Source organism: Poromitra crassiceps (assembly GCF_964638095.1).
Source record: "Poromitra crassiceps genome assembly, chromosome: 1".
Lineage (NCBI taxonomy): Eukaryota > Metazoa > Chordata > Actinopteri > Beryciformes > Melamphaidae > Poromitra > Poromitra crassiceps.
The window spans coordinates 32,692,335-32,717,554 of record NC_139623.1 but is presented as its reverse complement, the minus strand read 5'-3'; the positions used below and the strand labels follow the sequence as shown (position 1 = coordinate 32,717,554).

Sequence of the window (25,220 nt, the reverse complement as noted above, 5' to 3'; positions counted from 1 at the left end):
AGTAGCAGTCCCACGCCGACGGCTTTGCAGCATGCGCGCGAAGCAAAGAAGTTTGTTTTCGACTGTCATAAAACACAAAAGACGTTTTGCAAGAATGGAGAAAAAAATTCTGTGAAGTCACTCAAAACTACGCCGTTTGATAGACGGAATTTACAGGAGAAGCATCGAGTGAAAGAGCTTGGACCGGATCACCCTGAGCTCGCCATTAAACAACAGGCTACAGACAGAGGAAGAAAATACACTCGTTTCTAGTAGCTAGTAACGTCCGTTACCACTTGCTTGATTTAGGGCTGGAGTGGACGATAATTCAATAGCCTATTATTGTTGTCTTTCAGTGGAATCATCGTGATGATATGAAGTTATTTTAATAGTGACATTTTTGCTGTCTAAATTGATGATGACAAGCAAATGTTACTTAAAAACTGATCAAATGAGGTATGGCAGGAATATTATTTGAAAATATAAGGTTTGTTTGACATCACCATTCAGTTCAATGAGATGAACACTGATTTTGCATACGTGAAACATATGATATTGATATTGAGAATAATCCTTATGATTATCATATTGATTTCAACCCCATTGTCCAGGCCTATATTTGGTATAGCCCTCCCTGGACAAAAATGCACCAGCCGCTACTGGCTTCGGATACTCCTGTCCTGGAGTATTTAATATCAACAAGGTTAATTAATAGAATCTGAGAAAATGTTATTAGTTATTTGATTCCTTATTATTTAATTATTATGACTATTGTGTTTATTGTTTGATACTAGTAATTCGAGGATAGATTTAGTCCACACTCCAGATCAGTGGGTGGCGGTAATGCACCCGAAAGCTGTTTGTCAACCGCCATTAAGACCAGAAGAAGAAGAATGATTATTCTTCGTTTCTGTTTCTGGGGAGGTATTTCAGCGGTACACAGCCACAGCCCGCGCATACATGTCTAGGGTTCTTGTGTTTACATCGGTTCAAAGCAGTGAGTATTTGCAGTTAAGCTCCTTTACTCAAGTAATAATGTGATACTTGGCCGTTGTTTCTTCTGTCAAAACTTAGTAACGTTAACCTCCCACGAATCATGTTGTTGCCGAGGCTTGGTTAACGTTATGACAGCTGGCTGTTTTGAGTCACACTCACCGCCTGACAGACCAAGCTGCGGGCAACGTTAGCAGACGGTAACGGAGCTCAAACCCGGGAAACCGCTCGTTTTTAGTTTCGCCTCGAGTAACATCGTCCTCAGCACAGCGAGCCCTGAGGCACGGAGATGCCGAACAAACGGATCCAGAAGAAAACGCGACTGCAGCTGGAGTGTGAGTGGGGGCCGTGCCAGGAGCCGTTCAGTCGGATGGAGAACTTCTTCAAGCACGCCGAGGGTCACCTTAACGGCTTGTACATGGAAGAGGACGAAGACGAAACGTTAGGTGAGGAGGAGGAACGTCACGTGTACGTTGTGTCCCCATGTGGCACATAAGGGAATTGGGAACATGACGAAGTGTCTTGTGTTCGTGTTCCCCACTTCCAGTGCTCTGCTTTCCCAGTGTCCTATGCCGCCCCCCCAGGGTCCTATGTTCCCATGGTCCTGTGTTCCAGCTCTATAGCACATGATCTGTGTGCTCTGGGTTATTGTGGGAGCTCATCAAAGTGGGTTTCTGCTCCCCAGGCAGCACTGCCATATTGCTCTCAATATACTTGAAGGGAACTTCTAAAATGGTTGGAGTCATGGAATTACCAAAGGTCATAGCTTAATGCTTCCTTAGGTGAAAACTAGCCTCGTATACATGTTTTGTTGTGTTTATATCTGTTTTGAAGCCTTGTTTAAAAAATAATATTCACAGTATGAAATATTTAAATTTGAAACAGGTCAAATTTGACCCAAACACAATGGGAAGGTGTGTTAACAGAATATTGAACCGGGGCATCATAGGACGCTGGGAACATAGGACCTTGGGAACTTAAGACCCTGAACATAGATACAGTCCCTAACTCACAGTGTTTGCCTGTTGTTCCGGATAAGGCTTTCTAGCTGAGGACTAGTTAGGTTGTCACCATTTAGTGTCACCTCAAAGTTAGACACTAATGCAAACTCCATGCTGTTGTGCCCAGGAGAGTCAGAGCAGAACTGTCTGTGGAGAGACTGTGGTTTCTGCTCAGTGGAGGGTCCCGATGAGCTGCGACGCCACCTGCTGTTCCACTGCTATCACAGCAAGCTGAAGCAGTGGGGACAGCAGGTGCTCAACACCCAGTCCAGCATCGGCAGCTGCTCCGTCGGCTACCAGAATCGCAACATCATCCCTGAAATTACGGACAACTTCATCTGCCTCTGGGACGAGTGTGAGGTAAGCGTGGGGTCGGTGCTACTGGTGGTGGGGCAATCAGAGCAGTAACTCACACACAAGCATTAGTCTGCAGGGTGTGGCAGCACTCACCACACTTACACACGAGCATCGGTCTGCAGGGTGTGGCACTCACCACGCTTACACACGAGCATCAGTCTGCAGGGTGTGGCACTCACCACGCTTACACACGAGCATCGGTCTGCAGGGTGTGGCACTCACCACGCTTACACACGAGCATCAGTCTGACTCTGCAGGGTGTGGCACTCACCACGGTTACACACAAGCATCAGTCTGCAGGGTGTGGCACTCACCATGCCTGAGCCAAATCAAGTCTTGAAGGGGGACTTACCCCCCCAGATATGTGTCAAAACAGCATGCTGCTTGATTAAAAAAAAAGAAGAAGAAGCAGAAGAGCACCTCCTCTTGTCTCACTACACTCTTCGGCTGTGTTCAGACCATTGATTGGTTCAGACCAGAAAAATTAACCGGAAACGGCGCCATGACAATTTTCCCCGCATAGAGGAAAAATGTTATATCAGTGTATCAGAGATAGAGAATACGTTATAAATATAGCCACGTTATAAACAACTAACCAACACTGGTGGTCCGTATGGAAACAGTGTTACTCGAAATGGTTAAAAGTTATATCAATTTGGTCATTCAGTGGCGTTTTACTGCCATGTAACATAACTAACTAGCCGCTAACATTAGCCACAGTAGCTGATTACCCACGATGCCTTGCGCTGTTAAAGGGCTCGTACTAAAAACGGGTCCATTGGCGTGAATGGAGATGTTGCAACTCTCCTGTTATGGATCTGGCGTGAACTACAGTAATGATCACATGAAAAAGAAAAAAAAGTGGGAAAGGGGGGAGTTGGCCGTGACATAACAGACAACCACATTTTAGGAATTTTGGAGGGCAAAAAAAAGCAGGTTTGAACCTATAGAGGGCATAACCTGACTCCGCCAGATGGGGCGGTATTGAGTTCACAAATTCACAATCCCACCTACATCTGGTCTCGGCTCAAGATTGGAGTTTAAACCGGCCCGCGCCCAAGCGACCCAATCAGCGGCAGCTACAGGCTCCATAAAAAATCGGGCAATTTAATGTGTTACTGGTGATTGGTAAATATAACGATAGAATATACAGTAGCTTAAGATTTTGCACTTGTACTTTTGATAGCGGGTAAACAAAAGCATGGGAGCCAAGACTAGGAATAAATAAATAAGGAACCATTCTTAAAGTCCCTGGAAACCAAAATCCACAAAAACCTTCTAACTATTAAATTTAGGGTCTTATGTGAGTAATTGTGTGCCTCAGAAAGTAGGGGACATTAGTTTCAACCCAAAGCCCCAAAATCGCCACTTTTCTACAAGATCTGGATTTCCACTTCCTCATTGAAGAGAGCGGTGCGCAAGGTGCTCAAATGAATGATCTTATCACGTCATAAGATTTAATCGAATCTCACGCACGCACGCGCGCACACACACACACACACACACAGTAGCGCTGTGCACTCGCAGCGGCAGTCTATCTAGCTCTCTGTCAGTATGCAACGAGTGAACACACACACACACACACACTCCATCTCATTCCTTCTCTCTCTCTCTCCTCTCTCTCTCTCCATTTCCCTCTCTCTCTCTCTCTCTCTCTCTCTCTCTCGGAGGAGACCTGCAGTCCTCCACGCACACACACGGGACACGCCCACACAGTCCGTGGGAGAAAAGATCTAATTGATTCTCATGACTTTTGCCATGACTGTCAAACCTAAATTTATATACTTTGCGACGTTCATCATCGTTCAAATTTGGCTGGTGGCTTATTAACACATTCACTGCCAGACGTTTTTTTTTTTACTGTAGTTAGCTTCTGCCAGAGGGTTTTTTTGAGGATTCTGGCTCATCTTTCAAGACCCGAGGATTCTTTTCTGCTAAGATTTTGTGAACACACAATATCTCAAAAGAACTAATAGAATGTGTGCTTTCTCTGTCTAAAAGAGTTAGTTTGTAGAGTTAGTAGTTATGTAAGCATTAGCAGTTGAATACAGCATGGTTTCAGCGTCAGAAAAATTATTCAGAGATAAACGGCTTTTTGTGAAATTCGATAGAACAGTCACTTTAACCATTCATTTTTGGCTCTCTCTCTCTCTCTCTCTCCCTCCCCCTCTCGCTCTCTCTCTCTCTCTCCCTCCCTCTCGCTCTCCCTCCCTCTCTCTCTCTCTCTCTCTCTCTCTCTCTCTCCCTCCCTCTCGCTCTCCCTCCCTCTCTCTCTCTCTCCCGGAGACGCACTAGGTTTAATCCTAGTGAGAGAGAGAGAGAGAGAGAGAGAGAGAGAGAGAGAGAGAGAGAGAGAGAGAGAGAGAGAGAGAGAGAGAGAGAGAGAGAGAGAGAGAGAGCGAGAGGGAGAGTTGCTTCCAACTCCTCCCTCCGTGGGCGTTCTTCTTGGCTGCAGCGGCCGTCACAAGCTTGTCACCAGTCTCACTGCTTTGCTGCTGTCCTGTGCCTGTCTACGCGGCCGCTGTTTGAGGAAGTCTGGATGGACTCGCTCGCTTCTTGGAGTTTTGGTTGAGAGAAGCTTTTGCGATTCTGGTCATATTTATGCTGCGTGTTTCAAAGTGTGTTCCACCTGTAATCTATTATGCAAATTTGCAATCCCGCATCGCCAGCAATCAGCGCGAAAACGAAAGCGTTTTCCCCCATCCATTTTCATGAGAATGGCTGCTTTTTGCTTGCCTTCCTCTAGTCAGGAGGGCACTGTCGCCACTTAGTGGCTCGGTGGAATGGGTTGTAAACGTTCGGTGGCTCCAATAATTATATAAGAGATGTAAAAGGGTTAGATGCACATCCCACGGTCAAAAAAAAAAAAATCATTTTTTTGACGTATTAATACGTCATTGGCAGTCAACCGTTGGATTATTTTTGACGTATTAATACGTCAATGGCAGTGAACGTGTTAACATAGGCTCCTGTGATGTGATGAACTCAAAATGCTAAATAATAAATAAAAAAAATCTGGTTTCCAGGGACTTTAAAGAGATTATATCCATATACTGTACATGCTGCATGGTGTACTATATGTGCCGAATTGTTAAAAATATCACATTTCAATGAATATACTGTAAACCTAAAGCTTTCACAAGATTTTTGGAGGCTGCTCAGGGTGTTTTTCCTCTTCTCTGTGCATACCTTGGTACGTTGACGTCCTCTGGGCTCCAGGCAGCTCCCTTTCGCAGATTCATCTGACATCAACATCTTTATGAATTTACATCAACATCTTATCATTTTATCCAGTCGTGCCTCTGACCAGCAGATTATCTAACAACAACACCACACGGCCGTCTTTGCTCTGTTTATTGGTTTATTCTCACAAAAGTAAGCAAATAACATTCTGCAGTCATGCGTGAACATCTACCATTCCACTGACATATGTTCAAATTCACCAGTCCTTAATGTTAAATAGTAGCGTTAAATCATTCTATTGTATCAAAGCATTTGGCTGATGTTATTGCCATGATCCTAGAGAGCATTGCGTCTCCATGACGTTAGCCTGGCCTACCTGCGTGCCACTCGGTGTCATATCGTGTCATCAGTTCCCTGAAGAAACGAACAATGATATGTGTTAGTACCGTAAATTCCGGACTATAAGCCGCGGCTTTTTTCCCGTTTTTTGGCCTTTTTTGGCCCCTGCGGCTTATATAACGGTGCGGCTTATCTATGGATTTTTTCAGAAAAAAAAAAAAAAAAAAAACGGAATTCTCTCTTCTTTAGCACTCTTTCTAACTATAAATCCACTTCTGTTTTAATTTCCTCTCTTGCCCTCTTTTCACCACACTGTATGACACTGTGTGCACTGTAAAAAAGAAACACAGGTGGTGTTGTGTTATGTTGTTTTGTTGAAATGTTAATAAATGGGAGCTTCCTCAAACAGCCATCTCTTTCCCGACAATCCCCTCTGTGCATGAACCCTTACATATGGTAATTAAACATTAAAACACACAAAAAAAAAAAATACCATTAGAACACCCGCGGCTTATAGTCCGGTGCGGCTTATATATGTAAAAAACAGTCAACTTTGCAGGTGCGGCTTATAGTCCGGAATTTACGGTAATTAAGCGCTGTTAACGTTAACATTAATCATCATCAGACGTATTCATAGCTTTCAAGGAGTGTTACGTGCTGCCGGGAACGCCCACCTGACGGTCAAAAAAAAAACTTGTTCATTCCGCTGCCCGCCGAGTCGACTAGTTTCTCACGCTGTGTTTGTTCAGCCAAAATGCCGGATACCTGTTGTGCTATCGGTTGCACTAACCGACGAGGAGACACGCCTGGCTTGTGCTTTTACAGAATCCCGTCGGAGAAAGAAAACTCAGAAAGGAGGAGGTTGTGGATTTGTGCGATTAGACGTGGTTCAGTCGCTGGGGAGGGCAAATGGCTTTTTTTCTACCATCAAAGTACACACGTCTTTGCGACCAACATTTCATCAAAGGTAAGCTCAAGTAACGTTACAATAATGATTAAAATACCCCGTTAACGTTACTTGAGCTTACCTTTGATGAAATGTTGGCCGCAAAGAAATGTGGAGATTTTGACCAGGATCCTTCACACACACCACCTCAAAAGCCATATCCACCGTATGTTGCCACGCCCACTTTTTATCTTCCGTGTAAGACGCAATTCACCCTTCGCTAAGTCCCGCCCTAGAACGGCCACTGTCGAATCCTACGTTAGCAACTGTTGCTAGGCAGGGCAGTTCGGCCAAGCTACTAGTCGTCAGAACAGAAGCACTAGTCTGTCAGAAGGAACAATGCTGAAGAGTTCTGCATATATGGGACTTTCAACTCCGTAGGACTGAAGTGGTAATAAGTTCAGAAAATGTGTTTTATTACTCCAGCTAACGTAATCGGTTTTAACGGGTGCAAGCTAACGGCATGTTCAAGCTAAACGCCTGTTCATAGCAATGTCTTAATGCAGTAAAACAGGTTGTTAGCTTGCAAGCGCTAGTCTTTCACAGTCGGCATAACTTTACCGATAACGTTAGCTGGAATAACAAAATAGACATATTTTCAGAACTTACCAGCTTGTCCAATGCCTGTGTATGCCAGGAAATGTGTTTAACGTTACAACTCCCATCAGCTAACGTTAGCTGTTACTAACAGCTAGCTGTTAGCCATTGGAGTCACGCAAGAGTCACACAAACAGACACTGGAGGTTTTATTTGGGGTAAAGCATGAGAAGAGTATGGATATCTCAGTGAAGTGCTTTGACTGTGGGGATATTGTTCACAAACTGTGGCGATTTTGCATTAGGGGCAAGTAGGGCAATAAGCTCATTACATCTGACTGTTGTGGCAAATCGTATTTTATATTTAATACAAAGTAGTGATTCAACTGTGAATTTGGTGTCTATATAAATTTACTTTACTTTACTCACAATCCATATAGTGCTGTTTTGGAGTAATTTCCTTAGTGTGTGTGTCTGTTTCTGTGTGGTCAGCTCTGCTCGCGCAGCGTGCTGCATTTCCTGCATGTGGGGCAACCGGCGCTCTGACCCACCATTGCCATAGAAACAACCACATGACATGGTGGCCTGTCACCTGCCAATTTTTTATTGGGTAAAGGGGCAGAGATGATGATGCCCGATGTGAACTCCTGACATGAACTCCATCCAACAGGTGTGGCCGCACTGGCCGCGAAACGTCATGCGACGAGGAGAAAATAAACAAACCAGGCTAAATCAGACCAGTACCTTGCCGCTAGCTAGCTAAATACTGTGAAGTGTGTTTTTTAATTTATCCTACTACAATGAATCGCATAGACTATTTGTTGTCTGTACGGTTTAGTACATTGCCGTTGGAAGAGAAATTGGAAAGAAAGCGTTTAGGGCCACACAGACCAGAAGATTTCGTCATGCTTCAGTCTGGGGATAAAGTGAATGCAAGGTTTGTACATTTACTAGCTGTCATATATGTGATAGTAACCCCGTCTGGGACAAACAAGGAAGTGAGGGAACAGAGCAGTGTGTGTGTTTGCAGCAAAGGGCCGCTTAATATCACTGCTATGAAGTCTGCGTTCCATGCGTAAATATGCACGAGTGTATTTAGTGTGGTTAGTGTTGTTAGTTTTGGAATATTTCTGCTCCTTGGCACTCAAATCGCAGTCATATCTGCCTACCATAGATTGGCTAGATATTTTTTGTGTGTGATGGATGGTGCATGGTGACATGACAACATTAAACTGCCCCTCCAGAAATGTCAGGCTAAAATCGCCACTGTTCACAAAGCTCCTCCTATAGCGTTAGCTGTGGTAAGGATAAACAAAGCTCCTCCTATAGCGTTAGCTGTGGTAAGGATAAACAAAGGTCCTCCTATAGCGTTAGCTGTGGTAAGGATAAACAAAGCTCCTCCTATAGCGTTAGCTGTGATAAGGATAAACAAAGCTCCTCCTATAGCGTTAGCTGTGGTAAGGATAAACAAAGCTCCTCCTATAGCGTTAGCTGTGATAAGGATAAACAAAGCTCCTCCTATAGCGTTAGCTGTGATGAGGATAAACAAAGCTCCTCCTATAGCGTTAGCTGTGATAAGGATAAACAAAGCTCCTCCTATAGCGTTAGCTGTGGTAAGGATAAACAAAGCTCCTCCTATAGCGTTAGCTGTGGTAAGGATAAACAAAGGTCCTCCTATAGCGTTAGCTGTGGTAAGGATAAACAAAGCTCCTCCTATAGCGTTAGCTGTGATAAGGATAAACATAGCTCCTCCTATAGCGTTAGCTGTGGTAAGGATAAACAAAGCTCCTCCTATAGCGTTAGTTGTGGTAAGGATAAACAAAGCTCCTCCTATAGCGTTAGCTGTGGTAAGGATAAACAAAGGTCCTCCTATAGCGTTAGCTGTGGTAGTGTGTGTGTGTTTGCAGCAAAGGGCCGCTTAATATCACTGCTATGAAGTCTGCGTTCCATGCGTAAATATGCACGAGTGTATTTAGTGTGGTTAGTGTTGTTAGTTTTGGAATATTTCTGCTCCTTGGCACTCAAATCGCAGTCATATCTGCCTACCATAGATTGGCTAGATATTTTTTGTGTGTGATGGATGGTGCATGGTGACATGACAACATTAAACTGCCCCTCCAGAAATGTCAGGCTAAAATCGCCACTGTTCACAAAGCTCCTCCTATAGCGTTAGCTGTGGTAAGGATAAACAAAGCTCCTCCTATAGCGTTAGCTGTGGTAAGGATAAACAAAGGTCCTCCTATAGCGTTAGCTGTGGTAAGGATAAACAAAGCTCCTCCTATAGCGTTAGCTGTGATAAGGATAAACAAAGCTCCTCCTATAGCGTTAGCTGTGGTAAGGATAAACAAAGCTCCTCCTATAGCGTTAGCTGTGATAAGGATAAACAAAGCTCCTCCTATAGCGTTAGCTGTGATGAGGATAAACAAAGCTCCTCCTATAGCGTTAGCTGTGATAAGGATAAACAAAGCTCCTCCTATAGCGTTAGCTGTGGTAAGGATAAACAAAGCTCCTCCTATAGCGTTAGCTGTGGTAAGGATAAACAAAGGTCCTCCTATAGCGTTAGCTGTGGTAAGGATAAACAAAGCTCCTCCTATAGCGTTAGCTGTGATAAGGATAAACAAAGCTCCTCCTATAGCGTTAGCTGTGGTAAGGATAAACAAAGCTCCTCCTATAGCGTTAGTTGTGGTAAGGATAAACAAAGCTCCTCCTATAGCGTTAGTTGTGGTAAGGATAAACAAAGCTCCTCCTATAGCGTTAGCTGTGGTAAAGATAAACAAAGCTCCTCCTATAGCGTTAGCTGTGGTAAGGATAAACAAAGGTCCTCCTATAGCGTTAGCTGTAGGGGTGCACCGATCACGTTTTTTGCCACCGATCACCGATTGCCGATCACCTATGAGAAATATCTGCCCAACCGATCATCGACCGATCACCGATTACCGATTACCGATCACCGATATATATATATATATTTATTTTATATTTTGTAGGCTAAAGGAAACTGCCAACATGAGACAGATGGGAGTTCAACCGTTTAGTTGTCAGTTCTCTTCAGTACAGTACAGCAGTATAGGCTTTTTACAGCATTATGACAGGAATAGTAGGATTGTGTGTGGTCTGGAAAAAGGAGGCAATAAAATATACAAACAGGTCAGTAACCAAGCTTGCTGTTATATAGGCCAATTATAGTGATAATTAACAACTAATAATATATAAATGATAATTAGGTAAACTGTAAGTCAGTTACTCTTAAACACCAGTCTTGAACCATGACTAAAGCCAAAGAGCTCCCACTCATAGAACCGGGGTTATGCACAATAACCGTCATACATTGGGATCCGCATCGAACGAACATCAAAACGACCCGCCCATCGAGGCCGAGTTACAGTGTTATAATTAGCAGCACTATGAGTGCGATCTACATAATGGTGACAGGGTTACATGACGGGAGAAACAACAGAATCACAAGCTACACACGAGCTAAACTCCATCTGAGTAGTGGCATTAATTAGCGCATCCGTCTGAATGGAGCGCACATCCACATAGCAGCACACTTTCGCTTCCTTCAAAGTGCCCGCGGGAACATCAATGCTTGCGTGGAAATTGTCTGTGTGTGCGCGTGCACTACCCCGACTACCACGTTAATCTGGGATTTTAATACACACGGATTTAACAGCATGCAAATGCCTCGGTAGGCGGGAGGACTGGAGATAACTTCTCTCTGCGGAGTCTGCTGTAATCACCAGCTGATTTGTGTGATTCAAAGACGCAAGAGGTGTGTTGACAGTCTGGTGCGGTGTGTGCATGGAGGTGAGTACACTGATGAAAGCAAAGCGTGTGCTTTGCAACACAATGATATAAACGTTAGAGCACAATATGAAAGTTAAACGATAGACATTGAAGACATGAAAATGGGCTGCCTCATGTTTCTCACGTGCAGCATGATCGGCTATGCGATCGGCAAAATTAAAGGAATATCGGAAACAGCAGATCACATATTTGAGGTCCAAATCGGCCGATACAGATTGCGTGCAGATCGATCGGTGCACCCCTAGTTAGCTGTGGTAAGGATACAACAAGAGACCAGGCAGCCGGCACTAACGTTAGTTAGAGCCGGGCTGCACAGTAAATGCTAGATTTCATCTGTTAAACCAGCATTTGTTCCAAAAGGAATTAAATCATAACGTTAATCAAAATGCCGGAGCTGCAAAGATCAGTTCATCAAATAATTTCCCCCGTATGACGCTTGACACACAACAATATGTCTGACGTTATGGATAAATCAGATGTTGATGATGATGATGAGGCAATGACGACTATTATGATGATGATGACGATATGTAGCCTAACGGAACACAACACAGCTCAAGAATTTCACACGTGTGTACTTACTTGTACATCGAGAGTGACAATAAACATCTTGTATCTTGTAGCTATCTTGCATTGGGACCGGCAAGCTTTTCCTTCAAGTTTAATGATCTCTTCATTCACAGTACTAGCCAACAAATGATATTGTGAATGTACTGCTCTCACAAGCATATTGTACTCCTTTCTGTCTACTTCTGTCCGATATTTTGGAGCGGTTACTCCAGAAATTGTCTGTTATTTACTTGGGAATGTCTCTCACTCATGTCGTTGTGAAAGGCATTTGTACATGTGGCTTGCCTTCCATAGCAACAGTAACCAAGGGGGGCAGGACTTAACGAAGGGTGAATTGTATTTGTTCTTCCGGTTCAGCGTTAGCCGGCCGGTAAACATCGATAAACTGTAAACTATGAATGAAGTTTGGCAACATTCAGCAGCTACACTGCGGCCAACTTCAGTTGCATGCTCATAGCGTTACTGCTGCGAGGAGCCGATGGCTGTATCCGGTCGGCATTTAACGCTCCTCGCTGCTTGACCAAACCAGTTTTTTTTTTTTTTGCTTGAAAATAGTTTTTTGGCCAGTCTAAAAATGATAAAGGTGGGAGTAATCTACTTCCGGGTCTAAAACGGAAGAACGATTACAAAATGACGTCATGCAGAAGCGTCCTGATATGGGCAAATGATAAAGTGAATATATTGGTTAAAAGCAGAAAAAAAGTGTTTTGGGGGTTAGTTACACTTTAAGTTAGTAGTTTGTATCATGATATAAATGGTGAGCAAAGATCAAGCAAAATTCACCACAAGTTTGTCTGGAAGACGCATTAGGCCCTAATGGGTTTGCAAGTTTGTTTGTCTTTTTGGTGGGGGGGACATTTGGGAAACATTCAGGACCAGTGTTTCCTCATTATTAGTCAATGTTCCACTTAATTAGGGGTGTCACGGTACATGTATTCGTCCCGTGACTTCACGGTACGGGCATCACGGTTCGGTTCGTGAAGCGACACGACGAATACGTCAAATCTAGAAGGTGGTAGTAAAGCACATAAATGCTGTTTGAACGCCATTGAAATGAATTGAATTAAACGCCACAGAAGAAGACACACCAAAACAACACAAGGGCCATAGAAATCCGCGTTCACTGAATGGAACGTTTTGTGGAGAGGAAACATTACCGGGGGTCGCTCCAGAACAGACAGAACAAACCACAACAATATTGAAGCGTCCAGCTGTTCTCCCGTTACCGTCGTCAAAAAAGTGCAGAGCAGTATCCTAATGACTTTTATGACTCAGCCAGGCGATAAGCTGTTTTGCAAATTCTGTCCACATCAAGCCAACGAGGTAAGCTTGCTATTGTAACGGTAGCCGCGACAAAGTCCTTTATAGTTGCGCGTTGCGGCTAACGTTACATAACACTGACAAAGCTGTGGGATGACAAGCAAGATGCGGTGAGGAAGAGGGGATGATTCCTTGTCATGTTCCAATAATCCATTAGATGACTGAACATAATCATTATGGTAAACAAAACTCGCATCCAATAACGTTAGCGTATTTACTGGGAAAGTGAAACCAACCCCGCTGTCTGTCAGACAGTGGGGGAGGGGTACTCCACACATGCGCTCTGTTTACAAACTTGTGTACAATAAAGATTTAAAGTGGGGGGAAATGCCTTTGCCCTTTCAAACAGCTGGAATACAGACATCTGAGAGGGAGGCGCACCCCACACTTTGAAAATCACTGCTCTAGAGTAAAATCTTTTTGTGTGGATTGCCTAGATCTTATTAAATAGTGGACATTTATTCATTCCCACTTATTAGACACTATTTCTGATGGTAAAATGAGCGTAAAAAACAAAACACAGAATTCAGAAAAATTCAAAGGGAAAAAAACAGAATTTGGGATTTGTTGCTTTTTTTCTCCATTGTACCGTATTCGTACCGAACCGTGACCCCAAAACCGAGGTACGTACCGAACCGTGACTTTTGTGTACCGTGACACCCCTACACTTAATCCAATACATCCACTTGATTTAAGGGCTTGGAGGTTTGGATGGCAAATTAGATGCAGGGACTATGCTAGCTACGCCATAGGGTTTAGTGAATTGCCTCAAGGGATCAAGGAATTTCTGACCTTTAAAGAATAATTTGTGCTCTCTTGAGTATTTGAGTATGATTCCAGTAGACTGTAATAATTCTCTTATTCCCTTTAGAAAATGTTGGCAGTAAAATGCTTCCCTCTGTGCGTGTCTGTTTGTGTTTACAGCAAACTCCCTATGAAAACCCAGAGTGGTTCTACCGCCACGTGGAGCTGCACAGCCTGTGTGTAGATGTTCCAGCTGGAGAGTGTGAATGCTTAATACGCTGTGGGTGGAAAGGTAAGTCACTTTAGCATGACTACTTGTGATGATTATATTTAAGAAATATCATGTGGTAAGTTAACATCAGCACAATTGCTTTTCTGTAAGTAAGTTTTATGTTATCTTGAGACTTGGGAATTGAGTCCTTGTTCTGTATCCGTTCTCCAGATTGCGAAGCCACCGTTAAAGGGCGTCATAAGCTGCGGGAGCACCTGCGAAGCCACACCCAGGAGAAGGTGGTGGCGTGTCCAGGGTGCGGGGCGATGTACGCCAACAACACCAAGTTCTTTGACCATATCAAACGCCAGAGCTTTATGGAAGGTGAGGCTGCAGGCTACACAATACTGGCAGGGACATAATTAGCCTGGTAAACCAGCTGGTCTCATGAACTCACATTTCGGACCCTCTGGCCTCAACTCTCGGACATAGAAGTGGAGAGAGTAAGGACAGTGGAGGCAGAGAGAGATAGACTGAAAAATTGCTTATTTATACTTTGGCATGTATGACATCACCAATGACATGACAGCAACAACTATGACATCACCCACCCAGTCTGCTCAGCCAGGAAGGATGACATCATTGATGATATAATCACTGATGACATCATCACTGATGACGTCATTGCTCAAGTGACATCACATCATTAGGTAATTAGGGCAATTACGATGCTCTTTAGGCTATACATGAGGGCAGAATTCAAAATACTGTCAAAAATTCCGTTTTTGAGATACAATTCTTAGATGTTGCACACTTCAACTACTCTGACAGCAAAATCTTGTCATGGAGATCTTTGTGGAGATTCTAGCTTTATTTAGCAAGAATTTGCAGTAGCTGTTAAAGTACCATTTACAGTAAAACATTTTGATGCACTGTGGGGTAAATTTTAAATCAAACAAAAATCTGTCTGAAAATTTTGTGTAGGACAGTCTAATGATGGAGATGCTGAATTTTGGTGTCGTTTGAAAAGAAAATGTGGGAGGAGTAGGGTTTAATTAGTTTTACAGTTTTTGCAGTTTTGCAGTCTTTGGACTTCATAATTGGCCATAGGTTGCAGCGTACAAAAGTTCCTCTTCACTTGGGCCCACTGACCCGGCCACTAACAAGTAACAACAAACAAACAGAGTTTCTGGGCGGAAAATATGTTTTTGCCGTTCTCCCAAGTGGATTTGGGTTTGACTGGATCCAACGCTGATTGGCCGAGGGGACATTCACGCCAAAAGCGTTTTTTCAGTCAGAACGCTATGAAAATCATGTTGAGAGCGCTTCCATTGTGCACAAAACACAGCGCACTGAGCGTTTTTTTTGTACTCCGTTTTGTTTTCCCCTGCAGTCGCGTGCAGTACAGATAGCAGCACAATGACCACATCGACGGTAGCCAGCTGGTTTTGTCTGTTTGATGTTGTTCACTGTCAACATGAAAGCCAGATTATTGCCAATTCTGACAGCAGCGGAGGTCGAGGATCCCTCGGGAGGAGAAAAGGTAGGAGGAGTGTAAAAGACGAGCAGCACGCTTTTCATCTCATGTTCAACTTTTTTCATCTTAAAAACGAAAAGCGCTTTGGGTGTGAATGTCCCCTGAAGTGACATCACTGATGTACTTGCCCTTTTCAAGGCAAGTACACCCGCCCAACTTCTGCCCACTGCAAAGACTGTTGTGAAGGCTTCAGGCCAGACGGGAATGAAGAACGAAATTAAATGTGAGTTCACGTGACTGGCTGGTTTACCAGGCTAGGACATAATGGCAATGTTTGCAATTTATTTCGGTTCAGTTGTTAACCTCGAATAATCCTCACTTTGTGTGTGTGCTTGTGCGTGCTGCAGGTCAGAGGTTCCAGTGCTCTCACTGTTCCAAACGTTTTGCGACAGAAAGACTACTGAGAGACCACATGAGGACCCACGGTCAGTCCCTTCATCATGCTGTCAGTATTTGATAGGGATGCACGATATATCTGCAGTCATGTCGGTATCGGCCAATGTTAGTCATTGTTTAACATATCGGCATCGGTCCGATGTTGCAATTTTAGCCAACATTTTCACATTGAGAGGAAACAATGAGGTACATCTATGATTTATGGGCTTTTCAAAATGTTTTGGAAATAAAGAAATGCATTACCTTTTCAAATTCACAGTGTTTAACATGTTTTTCAGTATGTACTAAATTTTATTATCATAGAAATGCGTTTTTATACAGATTGACATTGTCAGCCATAACAGCAATGTTGTTATCGGTATCGACCAAAATTGTCATGCTTCCCTAGTATTTGATAATGAAAAAAGAATGGATGTCCTTCAAAGTATCTATTATTTATGACAAGCAGCTCTACAGTATTTAACGTGGCTCCTAAAGATGATGTCATGTCATGATGGGTTTGTCTGTTTCTTTGCTCATAGTGAACCACTACAAATGCCCGCTGTGTGACATGACCTGTCCATCACCCTCGTCGCTGCGCAGCCACATTAAGTTCCGCCACAGCAATGAGAAGCCCTACAGCTGCGAGTACTGCGAGTACAGGTAGAACATCCTCCTCAGCTGCAACCAATGGAAATCTGCCATTAAACTAATTAAGGGTGTATTCACACCTGTCTTGTTTGGACCAGTTGTTCCAAAACAGAGAGCGTTTTCCCCGTTGGTGCGGTTCGTTTGGGGAAGTGTGAACACAGCAATCGCGCTCGGATGCGGGACTTCATTCTTCAGATCCTGTTTTGGCGACTTGTGAAACTAGCGTTTGCACGGATAAACTTTTAGGGATTTTTGCATGATCACATCGGCAGTTTGAACTCGACCAACTTACCTCTGGTCTTCAATATGGTAAATGAAAACAAGTCGTGGTCATCAGAACCAGCCTTCTTCTTTGTGATAAGATTGTCTGGTTCAATCAGACTGATTGGATGTCTTTCTCGAAATGTCCGTAGGGCGTAGGCTATTATTAAATGATTTATTAATATTTTATTCCTGACAGGACAGGTGTTAATATGTGTAATCCTCTGAAGTCTCTGTGATAGTAATAGCAGAAGTTGCGAGGGTCTTGTTTGATCTTTAGATGGATAACCAAATAAATAAACTCTTTCTCCCTCTTTCACTCTCTAGTTGGGTTTCCATCCAAAGGTATCGCAAATTTTAATCAAATTTTCAGAAAGTCGGCAAAAGAAAATGCTAAATAATGCGCCTTTCCATCCGCTGCTATTATGCGAATTATAGAGCTGTCAGTCACCTCATGTTTGAGGCTGTCTGAGCTGCTCATCAGCTGCTAGACCCGATACAGCTCTATTAAACACATCTAACGTTATTCATTTAAAGTTTCTTGATGATCTACAAGTAGACAAATGTACCATAAAACGCAATTTCTGGATTGCCAGGTGCGACTTGGCAAGCATAACGTTATAATCCGCGGAGCAGATAGTAAGTGAATACAATTTCATTCAATTCTAGAAGTGAGTCGCCTTAAAGTTAATATCCCAGTCTTGTTCTGTTTACCATGGCAGGTAGGCCTATTGTGCTGCATATTTACCATTATTTACCATGTGTAGCCCTATTGTGTAGGCTACACGGCATGTCAAGTTTTGCAATGATCAAGGCAAACTACGTGGTTTTTGAATGGAGAGACAACGGAATATCGCTTCATCTGTTTCCACTGCACTTATCGCATTTTGCTTTTATCGATACACCCGACTTTTCCACCTCCCTCAAGCGTGAAACTTTTTTTGCGATATTTGGAGGTTTTTGCGAATTTGGCAGCGTTTCCACTCAGTTTTTTTATGTGCAAATTGAAATTTCGCATAAAAACAGGTGGATGGAAACCCGACTACTGTCTCTCTCTCCTCGTGTGCCCGATGTAGGATGTAGGCCTACCCAACACACACAGATTCTTCTTATAATCATATAAAATCTCTGGTAATTATTTTTTCCATTAGCCTACCGGAGTCTCCTGACCAAGGAGGCTTGGCGATACTATTTGGCCCGTTTGATTTGTGGCTGTGTGAACACAAACGAACCAAGGCACAAATGCAACAATTGTATCAATTAAGCCCCTGAATCTGAACAAATCAAACAAGCTACAGGTGTGAATACACCCTAAGGCATACATGGGCAACATACGGCCCGCGGGCCGTATGCGGCCCGCGGGCGCCCCCTGTGTGGCCCGCGATGGAATTGCAAAAAAAAAAAAAAAAAAAAAAAAAAAAATTTTTTTTTTTTTTTTTTACAGTGCACCTGAACGCAACATGCAAGATACCCGCTGAATGTCCAAATGTTCATGTCATTCTGGCCAATACTCTTCTGTTATAGCATTTCAGTCTGGAATATGGAATATATTTCAATAATATTTATGACTAAAAGGCTAAAAGTAATCTCATGTGTAAGAAATGACTGTTCTACATTGAAGTAGAAATTTTAATAATTAACTTGTTGGTTTTGGATTTATTTAGCTTCAAGAGTGCATTTTTGTTCTTGTGTGACCCTCAACACAGGCTTTGAGAATCCCGGGCCACTTACTGATACTTAAGCTTAAAATAACCCACTCATATTCTGGTTTATTTCAAGAAAAACATTTCGGCTAGTGGAAATTCGAATTGGCTGGTAACTTTAAAATCTAGCAGCCATATTGGCAGGTGGTCAAAAAAGTTAATTTCAAGCACTGAAGAGGGAGAGACATAGGAGTGAGTGAGAAAAGGATCAAATATTGGTGGTTAAGACTGAATAATGACATCACAACTGTTAATTTAAAATGAGTTATTCCTCTAAACCTGGCTTCAAATGCCCAAAATGTTTCGCGCTGGCGCCGTTCAGCCCTCAGCAAAAACTGGTAGCGAGGACATTTTTTTGTGGCCCTCTCTATCATCAAAGTTGCCCATCCATGGGTTACGGCGTGACAATATTTGTTCGGCCCCCGGCAACAATCTGGGTTTCTCATGTGGCCCCCCATGAAAAACAGTTGCCCACCCCTGCCCTAAGGGAACACAGGCTTAACGTGTGTGTGTGTGTGTGTGTGTGTGTGTGTGTGTGTGTGTGTGTGTGTGTGTGTGTGTGTGTGTGTGTGTGTGTGTGTGTGTGTGTGTGTGTGTGTGTGTGTGTGTGTGTGTGTGATGCTCATAGCTGTAAGAATCTGGTGGACCTGCGTAAACACCTGTACACCCACAATAGTGAGCCAGCGTACCGCTGTGACTTTCCTAGCTGTGACTACACGTCTCGCACCGACCGCACCATGAAGATTCACCAGAAAAGAGAACATGAGGTGAGGGAGTGGGAGTCTTTTCAAATTTGTCACTTGCGCTCGGATAGGGAGGTTTACGTTATTTTCTGCATCGTCACCTGTATTCCCAGCTACTGAATGGCTCCCCAATCATACATGGGCACCTTGAGATCATTGTAGCAGATCCCTATTAAAGCTCCAAGGTATTTCAGGCTCTTTAAGTCTTGCATCCCATAGATGACGATGTACTGTATAGACTGTTTTATTCGTGGGGTGAGAAGGGAGAGTGGGTCATGTGTATTTTATCATGTGTCTTTTATGTTATGTTATGCTTGAGGTCCTTGGTGTTAATGTTGTTATGAGCACACTGAGACAAATTTCTAACTCGAGACCCTCTTGCGATGGAATAATCTCCAGCCACGATGCCCGTGACTTAAAACGAATGTGGGCCAGGGGCACAAAGCCTTCATTTTGATGTTAACTACACCTGTAATATTGCGTGACCGCATCTTGCACGGTTTTGGCGCTATTGTGCTAACAAAATCTGTCCATAGACATATAAACACCTGGCAGTACGGTAGTCAAAATGGCTTTCTGTGGTAGTTCCTGCTCCAGGGCCACATTTTGCCATGATGACACACACACACACACACATAGACTCACAGGGTGAAAACAATACCAGCCGTGCTGTAATGGCTGGTAACAGCTAGGTTGGTGTGGCAATAAGGTATTGAATCTTGAATCTTCTCTCTGTTTTTGTAATCAGGGGGATTTTTCGGCGCGCTACAAGTGCCACGTGTGCAATCAATGCTTCACCAGGGGCAACAACCTGACGGTCCACCTGCAGAAAAAGCACCAGTTCAAATGGCCCTCTGGACACCCCAGGTTCAGGTAGGAATCACATTAAGGCCAGTGCAGCTCACAAATTCCACTCACGCTGAGTCTGGGTAGTGCAGCGGTAGGTTCCCTGAGTAGCAACACTACACGAGGGTCACAGGTTTGACCCCCCGTGTTTCCTCCGGCTTGGTTGGGCATTCAGACAGGCACAATTGGCCGTGTCTGCGGGTGGGAAGCCGGATTAGGGGTATGTGTCCTGGTCGCTACACTAGTGCCTCCTCTGGTCAGTCGGGCGCCTCTTTGGAGTGGAGGGGAACTGGGGGTACTGGTGTGATCCTTCCACGTGTTGCATCAATAATCTTCACAAACGTTAACTTTTATGACTTTTGGAATGTAAATGCATTTTTTTTAAACACGATTTTTAGAAAACGCTTCAAGAGGCATAAAAGTTATTCACGTTTGTGAAGATTATCCTGCTGAACCCAAATTCATGTTCCCATAAACTTGTTAACCACAGACCTTATTTTATGCATTTAAGTGAAAACCCCATAGACTTTTCCCCTGACGACCAAAATGGCGGTGGTTTCTGGTTAAGCCTACAAAAATACGTCATCCCTTCGGTACTGCGGTAGTGGCAAGATACAATTGCGGAGAAAACGGGGGGGGGGGGGGGGGGTCAGAAAAAACCTGATTTAAAAAAAAATCAACCACGCAGAATCTGGAGTATGTGGAACGGTCCGACATGTCTGTTCCGTGTCTCCCCCGTCAGATATAAGGAGGTCCGACATGTCTGTTCCGTGTCTCCCCCGTCAGGTATAAAGAGGTCGGACATGTCTGTTCCGTGTCTCCCCCGTCAGGTATAAAGAGGTCGGACATGTCTGTTCCGTGTCTCCCCCGTCAGGTATAAGGAGGTCGGACTTGTCTGTTCCGTGTCTCCCCCGTCGGGTATAAGGAGGTCGGACATGTCTGTTCCGTGTCTCCCCCGTCGGGTATAAGGAGGTCGGACATGTCTGTTCCGTGTCTCCCCCGTCGGGTATAAGGAGGTCGGACATGTCTGTTCCGTGTCTCCCCCCGTCGGGTATAAGGAGGTCGGACATGTCTGTTCCGTGTCTCCCCCGTCGGGTATAAGGAGGTCGGACATGTCTGTTCCGTGTCTCCCCCGTCGGGTATAAGGAGGTCGGACATGTCTGTTCCGTGTCTCCCCCGTCGGGTATAAGGAGGTCCGACATGTCTGTTCTGTGTCTCCCCCGTCAGGTATAAGGAGGTCCGACATGTCTGTTCCGTGTCTCCCCCCGTCAGGTATAAGGAGGTCGGACATGTCTGTTCCGTGTCTCCCCTGTCAGGTATAAGGAGGTCGGACATGTCTGTTCCGTGTCTCCCCCGTCAGGTATAAGGAGGTCCGACATGTCTGTTCCGTGTCTCCCCCGTCAGGTATAAGGAGGTCGGCTCCCCCGTCAGGTATAAGGAGGTCCGACATGTCTGTTCCGTGTCTCCCCCGTCAGGTATAAAGAGGTCCGACATGTCTGTTCCGTGTCTCCCCCGTCAGGTATAAGGAGGTCCGGCATGTCTGTTCCGTGTCTCCCCCGTCAGGTATAAGGAGGTCCGACATGTCTGTTCCGTGTCTCCCCGTCAGGTATAAGGAGGTCCGACATGTCTGTTCCGTGTCTCCCCCGTTAGGTATAAGGAGGTCGGACATGTCTGTTCCGTGTCTCCCCCGTCAGGTATAAGGAGGTCGGACATGTCTGTTCCGTGTCTCCCCCGTCAGGTATAAGGAGGTCCGACATGTCTGTTCCGTGTCTCCCCCGTCAAGTATAAGGAGGTCCGACATGTCTGTTCCGTGTCTCCCCTGTCAGGTATAAGGAGGTCCGACATGTCTGTTCCGTGTCTCCCCCGTCGGGTATAAGGAGGTCGGACATGTCTGTTCCGTGTCTCCCCCGTCGGGTATAAGGAGGTCGGACATGTCTGTTCCGTGTCTCCCCCGTCGGGTATAAGGAGGTCGGACATGTCTGTTCCGTGCCTCCCCCGTCGGGTATAAGGAGGTCGGACATGTCTGTTCCGTGTCTCCCCCGTCAGGTATAAGGAGGTCCGACATGTCTGTTCCGTGTCTCCCCCGTCAGGTATAAGGAGGTCCGACATGTCTGGTCCGACATGTCTGTTCCGTGTCTCCCCCCGTCAGGTATAAGGAGGTCGGACATGTCTGTTCCGTGTCTCCCCTGTCAGGTATAAGGAGGTCGGACATGTCTGTTCCGTGTCTCCCCCGTCAGGTATAAGGAGGTCCGACATGTCTGTTCCGTGTCTCCCCCGTCAGGTATAAGGAGGTTGGCTCCCCCGTCAGGTATAAGGAGGTCCGACATGTCTGTTCCGTGTCTCCCCCGTCAGGTATAAGGAGGTCCGACATGTCTGTTCCGTGTCTCCCCCGTCAGGTATAAGGAGGTCCGACATGTCCGTTCCGTGTCTCCCCGTCAGGTATAAGGAGGTCCGACATGTCTGTTCCGTGTCTCCCCCGTCAGGTATAAGGAGGTCGGACATGTCTGTTCCGTGTCTCCCCCGTCAGGTATAAGGAGGTCGGACATGTCTGTTCCGTGTCTCCCCCGTCAGGTATAAGGAGGTCGGACATATCTGTTCCGTGTCTCCCCCGTCAGGTATAAGGAGGTCCGACATGTCTGTTCCGTGTCTCCCCCGTCAAGTATAAGGAGGTCCGACATGTCTGTTCCGTGTCTCCCCGTCAGGTATAAGGAGCATGAGGATGGCTTCATGCGGCTGCAGCTGATCCGCTACGAGAGTGTGGAGCTGACGGAGCAGCTGATGAGGGAAACGCACGACACACAGGGGGAGGAGGAGGAGGACAGCGGCCAGACTGAGGGCCTGGGGCTGGGGGAGGCGGCGGAGGTGGAGCTGGAGGAGCAGAGGAGCGGGCAGCAAGCTCTGGGCGCTGGGGAGGCGGAGCAGGAAGAGGGCATGTTCTACGTTCTCAGCGGAGACCTGGCACACACGGGGGAGGACACCGTCATGCTGCAGCTCCAAGACACCGCCAGGCAGCTGGGGATGCAGGTGGTTTGACGACCACAGCAGCACGACACACAAACACACAGACACTGTACTCAACAGGACATTCTGTCATTACTCAGCTACGCCCTCTTGGACTTTTTTAGCCTTTCACGACGGCTGGCGGTGAGACTGTTTTTGTTGTTTTAGTTTTTGTTCATTTTAAGTTAAAGCAGCTATGGGGAGCGTTTAACTGGTTAACTTAAAGGGGGACTTAACCCCCCAGATATGTGACAAAACGGCATGCTGCTTATTTGAAAAAACCTATTGATAAAACCAAGAAATGAACGTCTCCTCTTGTCTCACTATACTCTTTGGCTGTGCTCAAGTCAGGATTTTTTTTACCGGAAATTGACGCCATGACAGTTTGCCCACCGCCTAAAAAAAGTTATACGAGAGCTACAAAATCTTTATAAATATCAACAACTAGCCAACGCTGGTGGCCTGTATGGAAACAGCGTTGCTCAAAATGGTTGAAAGTTATATCAATTTGGTCATTCAGTGGCAAACTACTTTATTGCCATTGACTCCCATGTTAACTATCGTTAACGCGAGGTTATTGGCCGAACACAAACCCAGGACAAACCGCTCTGAACACGCTCTAATGTAATCACAATGGGAGATTTCTGCACGTTATTAACTTGTCCAACTTGTCCTATACACCGCCATGAAGTCGGGTTTTCATTTTCGTTTGGGGGGTTTTCGTGATTCATGTCAAAAGGTGCAGTGCACCATGAAAGATTCGCCCTCTGCCTTTTCCTCTCGTTTAGCACGAGGCCCGTTTAGCGAGTAGCCTGCAGCTGGCCGCAGCACAAACACAACATTCTCCCCCTCCCTCCTCCTGGTTGAGTGGTTCTCAATGTGGGGTCAGGGGACCACCAGTGGTCATTGAGAGGATTCCAAGATTCTCTGTTGTCTCTCAACCTAATATGGAATTCTGGACAAAATCATATCTAGGTTACATAAAAATAGAAATAAATCAGATTTGCATCTGAGAAACCAAATCTCATCATATTGGGGGTCCATGGCCCCAATGTGAACTAATTAGGGCTCCTTAGTATGAACAAGGTTGGGAATGATTTACAGCAACACAATGCCATTTCCTTCCTTTTATTTCTATTTATGCTTATAGTGGCTTTTATTGATAGTATTATGTTACATCATAGGCCATCTTGGTAGGAAAATAACAGGCGATTGTAATCAATTAACAGGTGATTAACAGGTCAAGTGACACAAACAGCCAATGAGCTGTGTGTATTGTAGTGCCATATTGGTAGGAAAATGCTGGAGTTGTGAGGAGCCGGGAAAGGGTACAGGGGGAGTTACTATCTTGAAATCCCATAGTCTTTGGTACAATGTGACGTCAGGTTGTACCACATTTTGTGCAGTTTTGAGGGGGAGAAAAAAGCAGGGTTCAACCCATAGAGGGCACTTATGCGGCTGAAATGATACAAGCAAGCAAGTCCTGCACAGCCTGCCTCAGGCAGCCCAGTGGAGACAGCGGGAGGAGCCTCGGTGATCAGGAAATGCGGTTTTCGGTCCGGTTCCTTTTGTACACAGGTGCTACTACAAAGCCTTCACAAAGTGAGAGCTCCCCCTAGCTGCTTTAAACCAATGGTACACCCTTACATCCTGAGCCACAGCTCAGGGCTGAATCCGAATAGTCACTCCTAACCTCACCGGAAGTAAAACATGCTTTTGTTTCTTGTTTTGTTTTGTTTTGTTTTTGCCCTACGTAGGCTACATTATTAAGCTTCTCTGGGGTCAATACGCCACTGGTGACCCGAAACATTAATTTGTTAGCAAATAGGAGGAGCTTAATGTAGCCTACGTGGGGAGGGGAGACACATTGCGTGTTTTGCTTCCGGCAAGGTCAAGGAAAAGGTAGGAAAAGGAGTTCGGAGTAGTGACTATTCGGATGGAGCCCAGGATTCAAAAAGAAAGTGAGGCACTTGGGGAGAAATTAATAAATCGAGTGGTGGAGGGATGACATTGCCCTGGCTTCCCTCGACAAAAAGATGTGGTGTTGACCAATCTTTATTGTAAGCCTATATTAGGTGGTGCATCTGTTTTTATTTTGTTTGCTAATGCAGAGCCTGT

At 45.0% G+C, this 25,220-nt stretch overlaps 1 protein-coding gene across 1 annotated transcript; it reads left to right on the top strand.

Annotated features, from left to right (window-relative positions):
• Positions 1–1,261: 1,261 nt before the first annotated feature.
• On the top strand, positions 1,262–23,295 carry hinfp (histone H4 transcription factor; the record flags this gene model as incomplete). The annotated part of the gene is made up of 9 exons (XM_083642131.1): positions 1,262–1,418; positions 2,101–2,333; positions 13,956–14,067; positions 14,218–14,370; positions 15,871–15,948; positions 16,441–16,561; positions 19,142–19,280; positions 20,005–20,129; positions 22,805–23,295. 9 exons carry the CDS (start codon positions 1,262–1,264, stop codon positions 23,133–23,135), a joined length of 1,449 nt encoding a protein of 482 aa, XP_083498257.1. The 3' UTR covers positions 23,136–23,295.
• Positions 23,296–25,220: the final 1,925 nt, after the last annotated feature.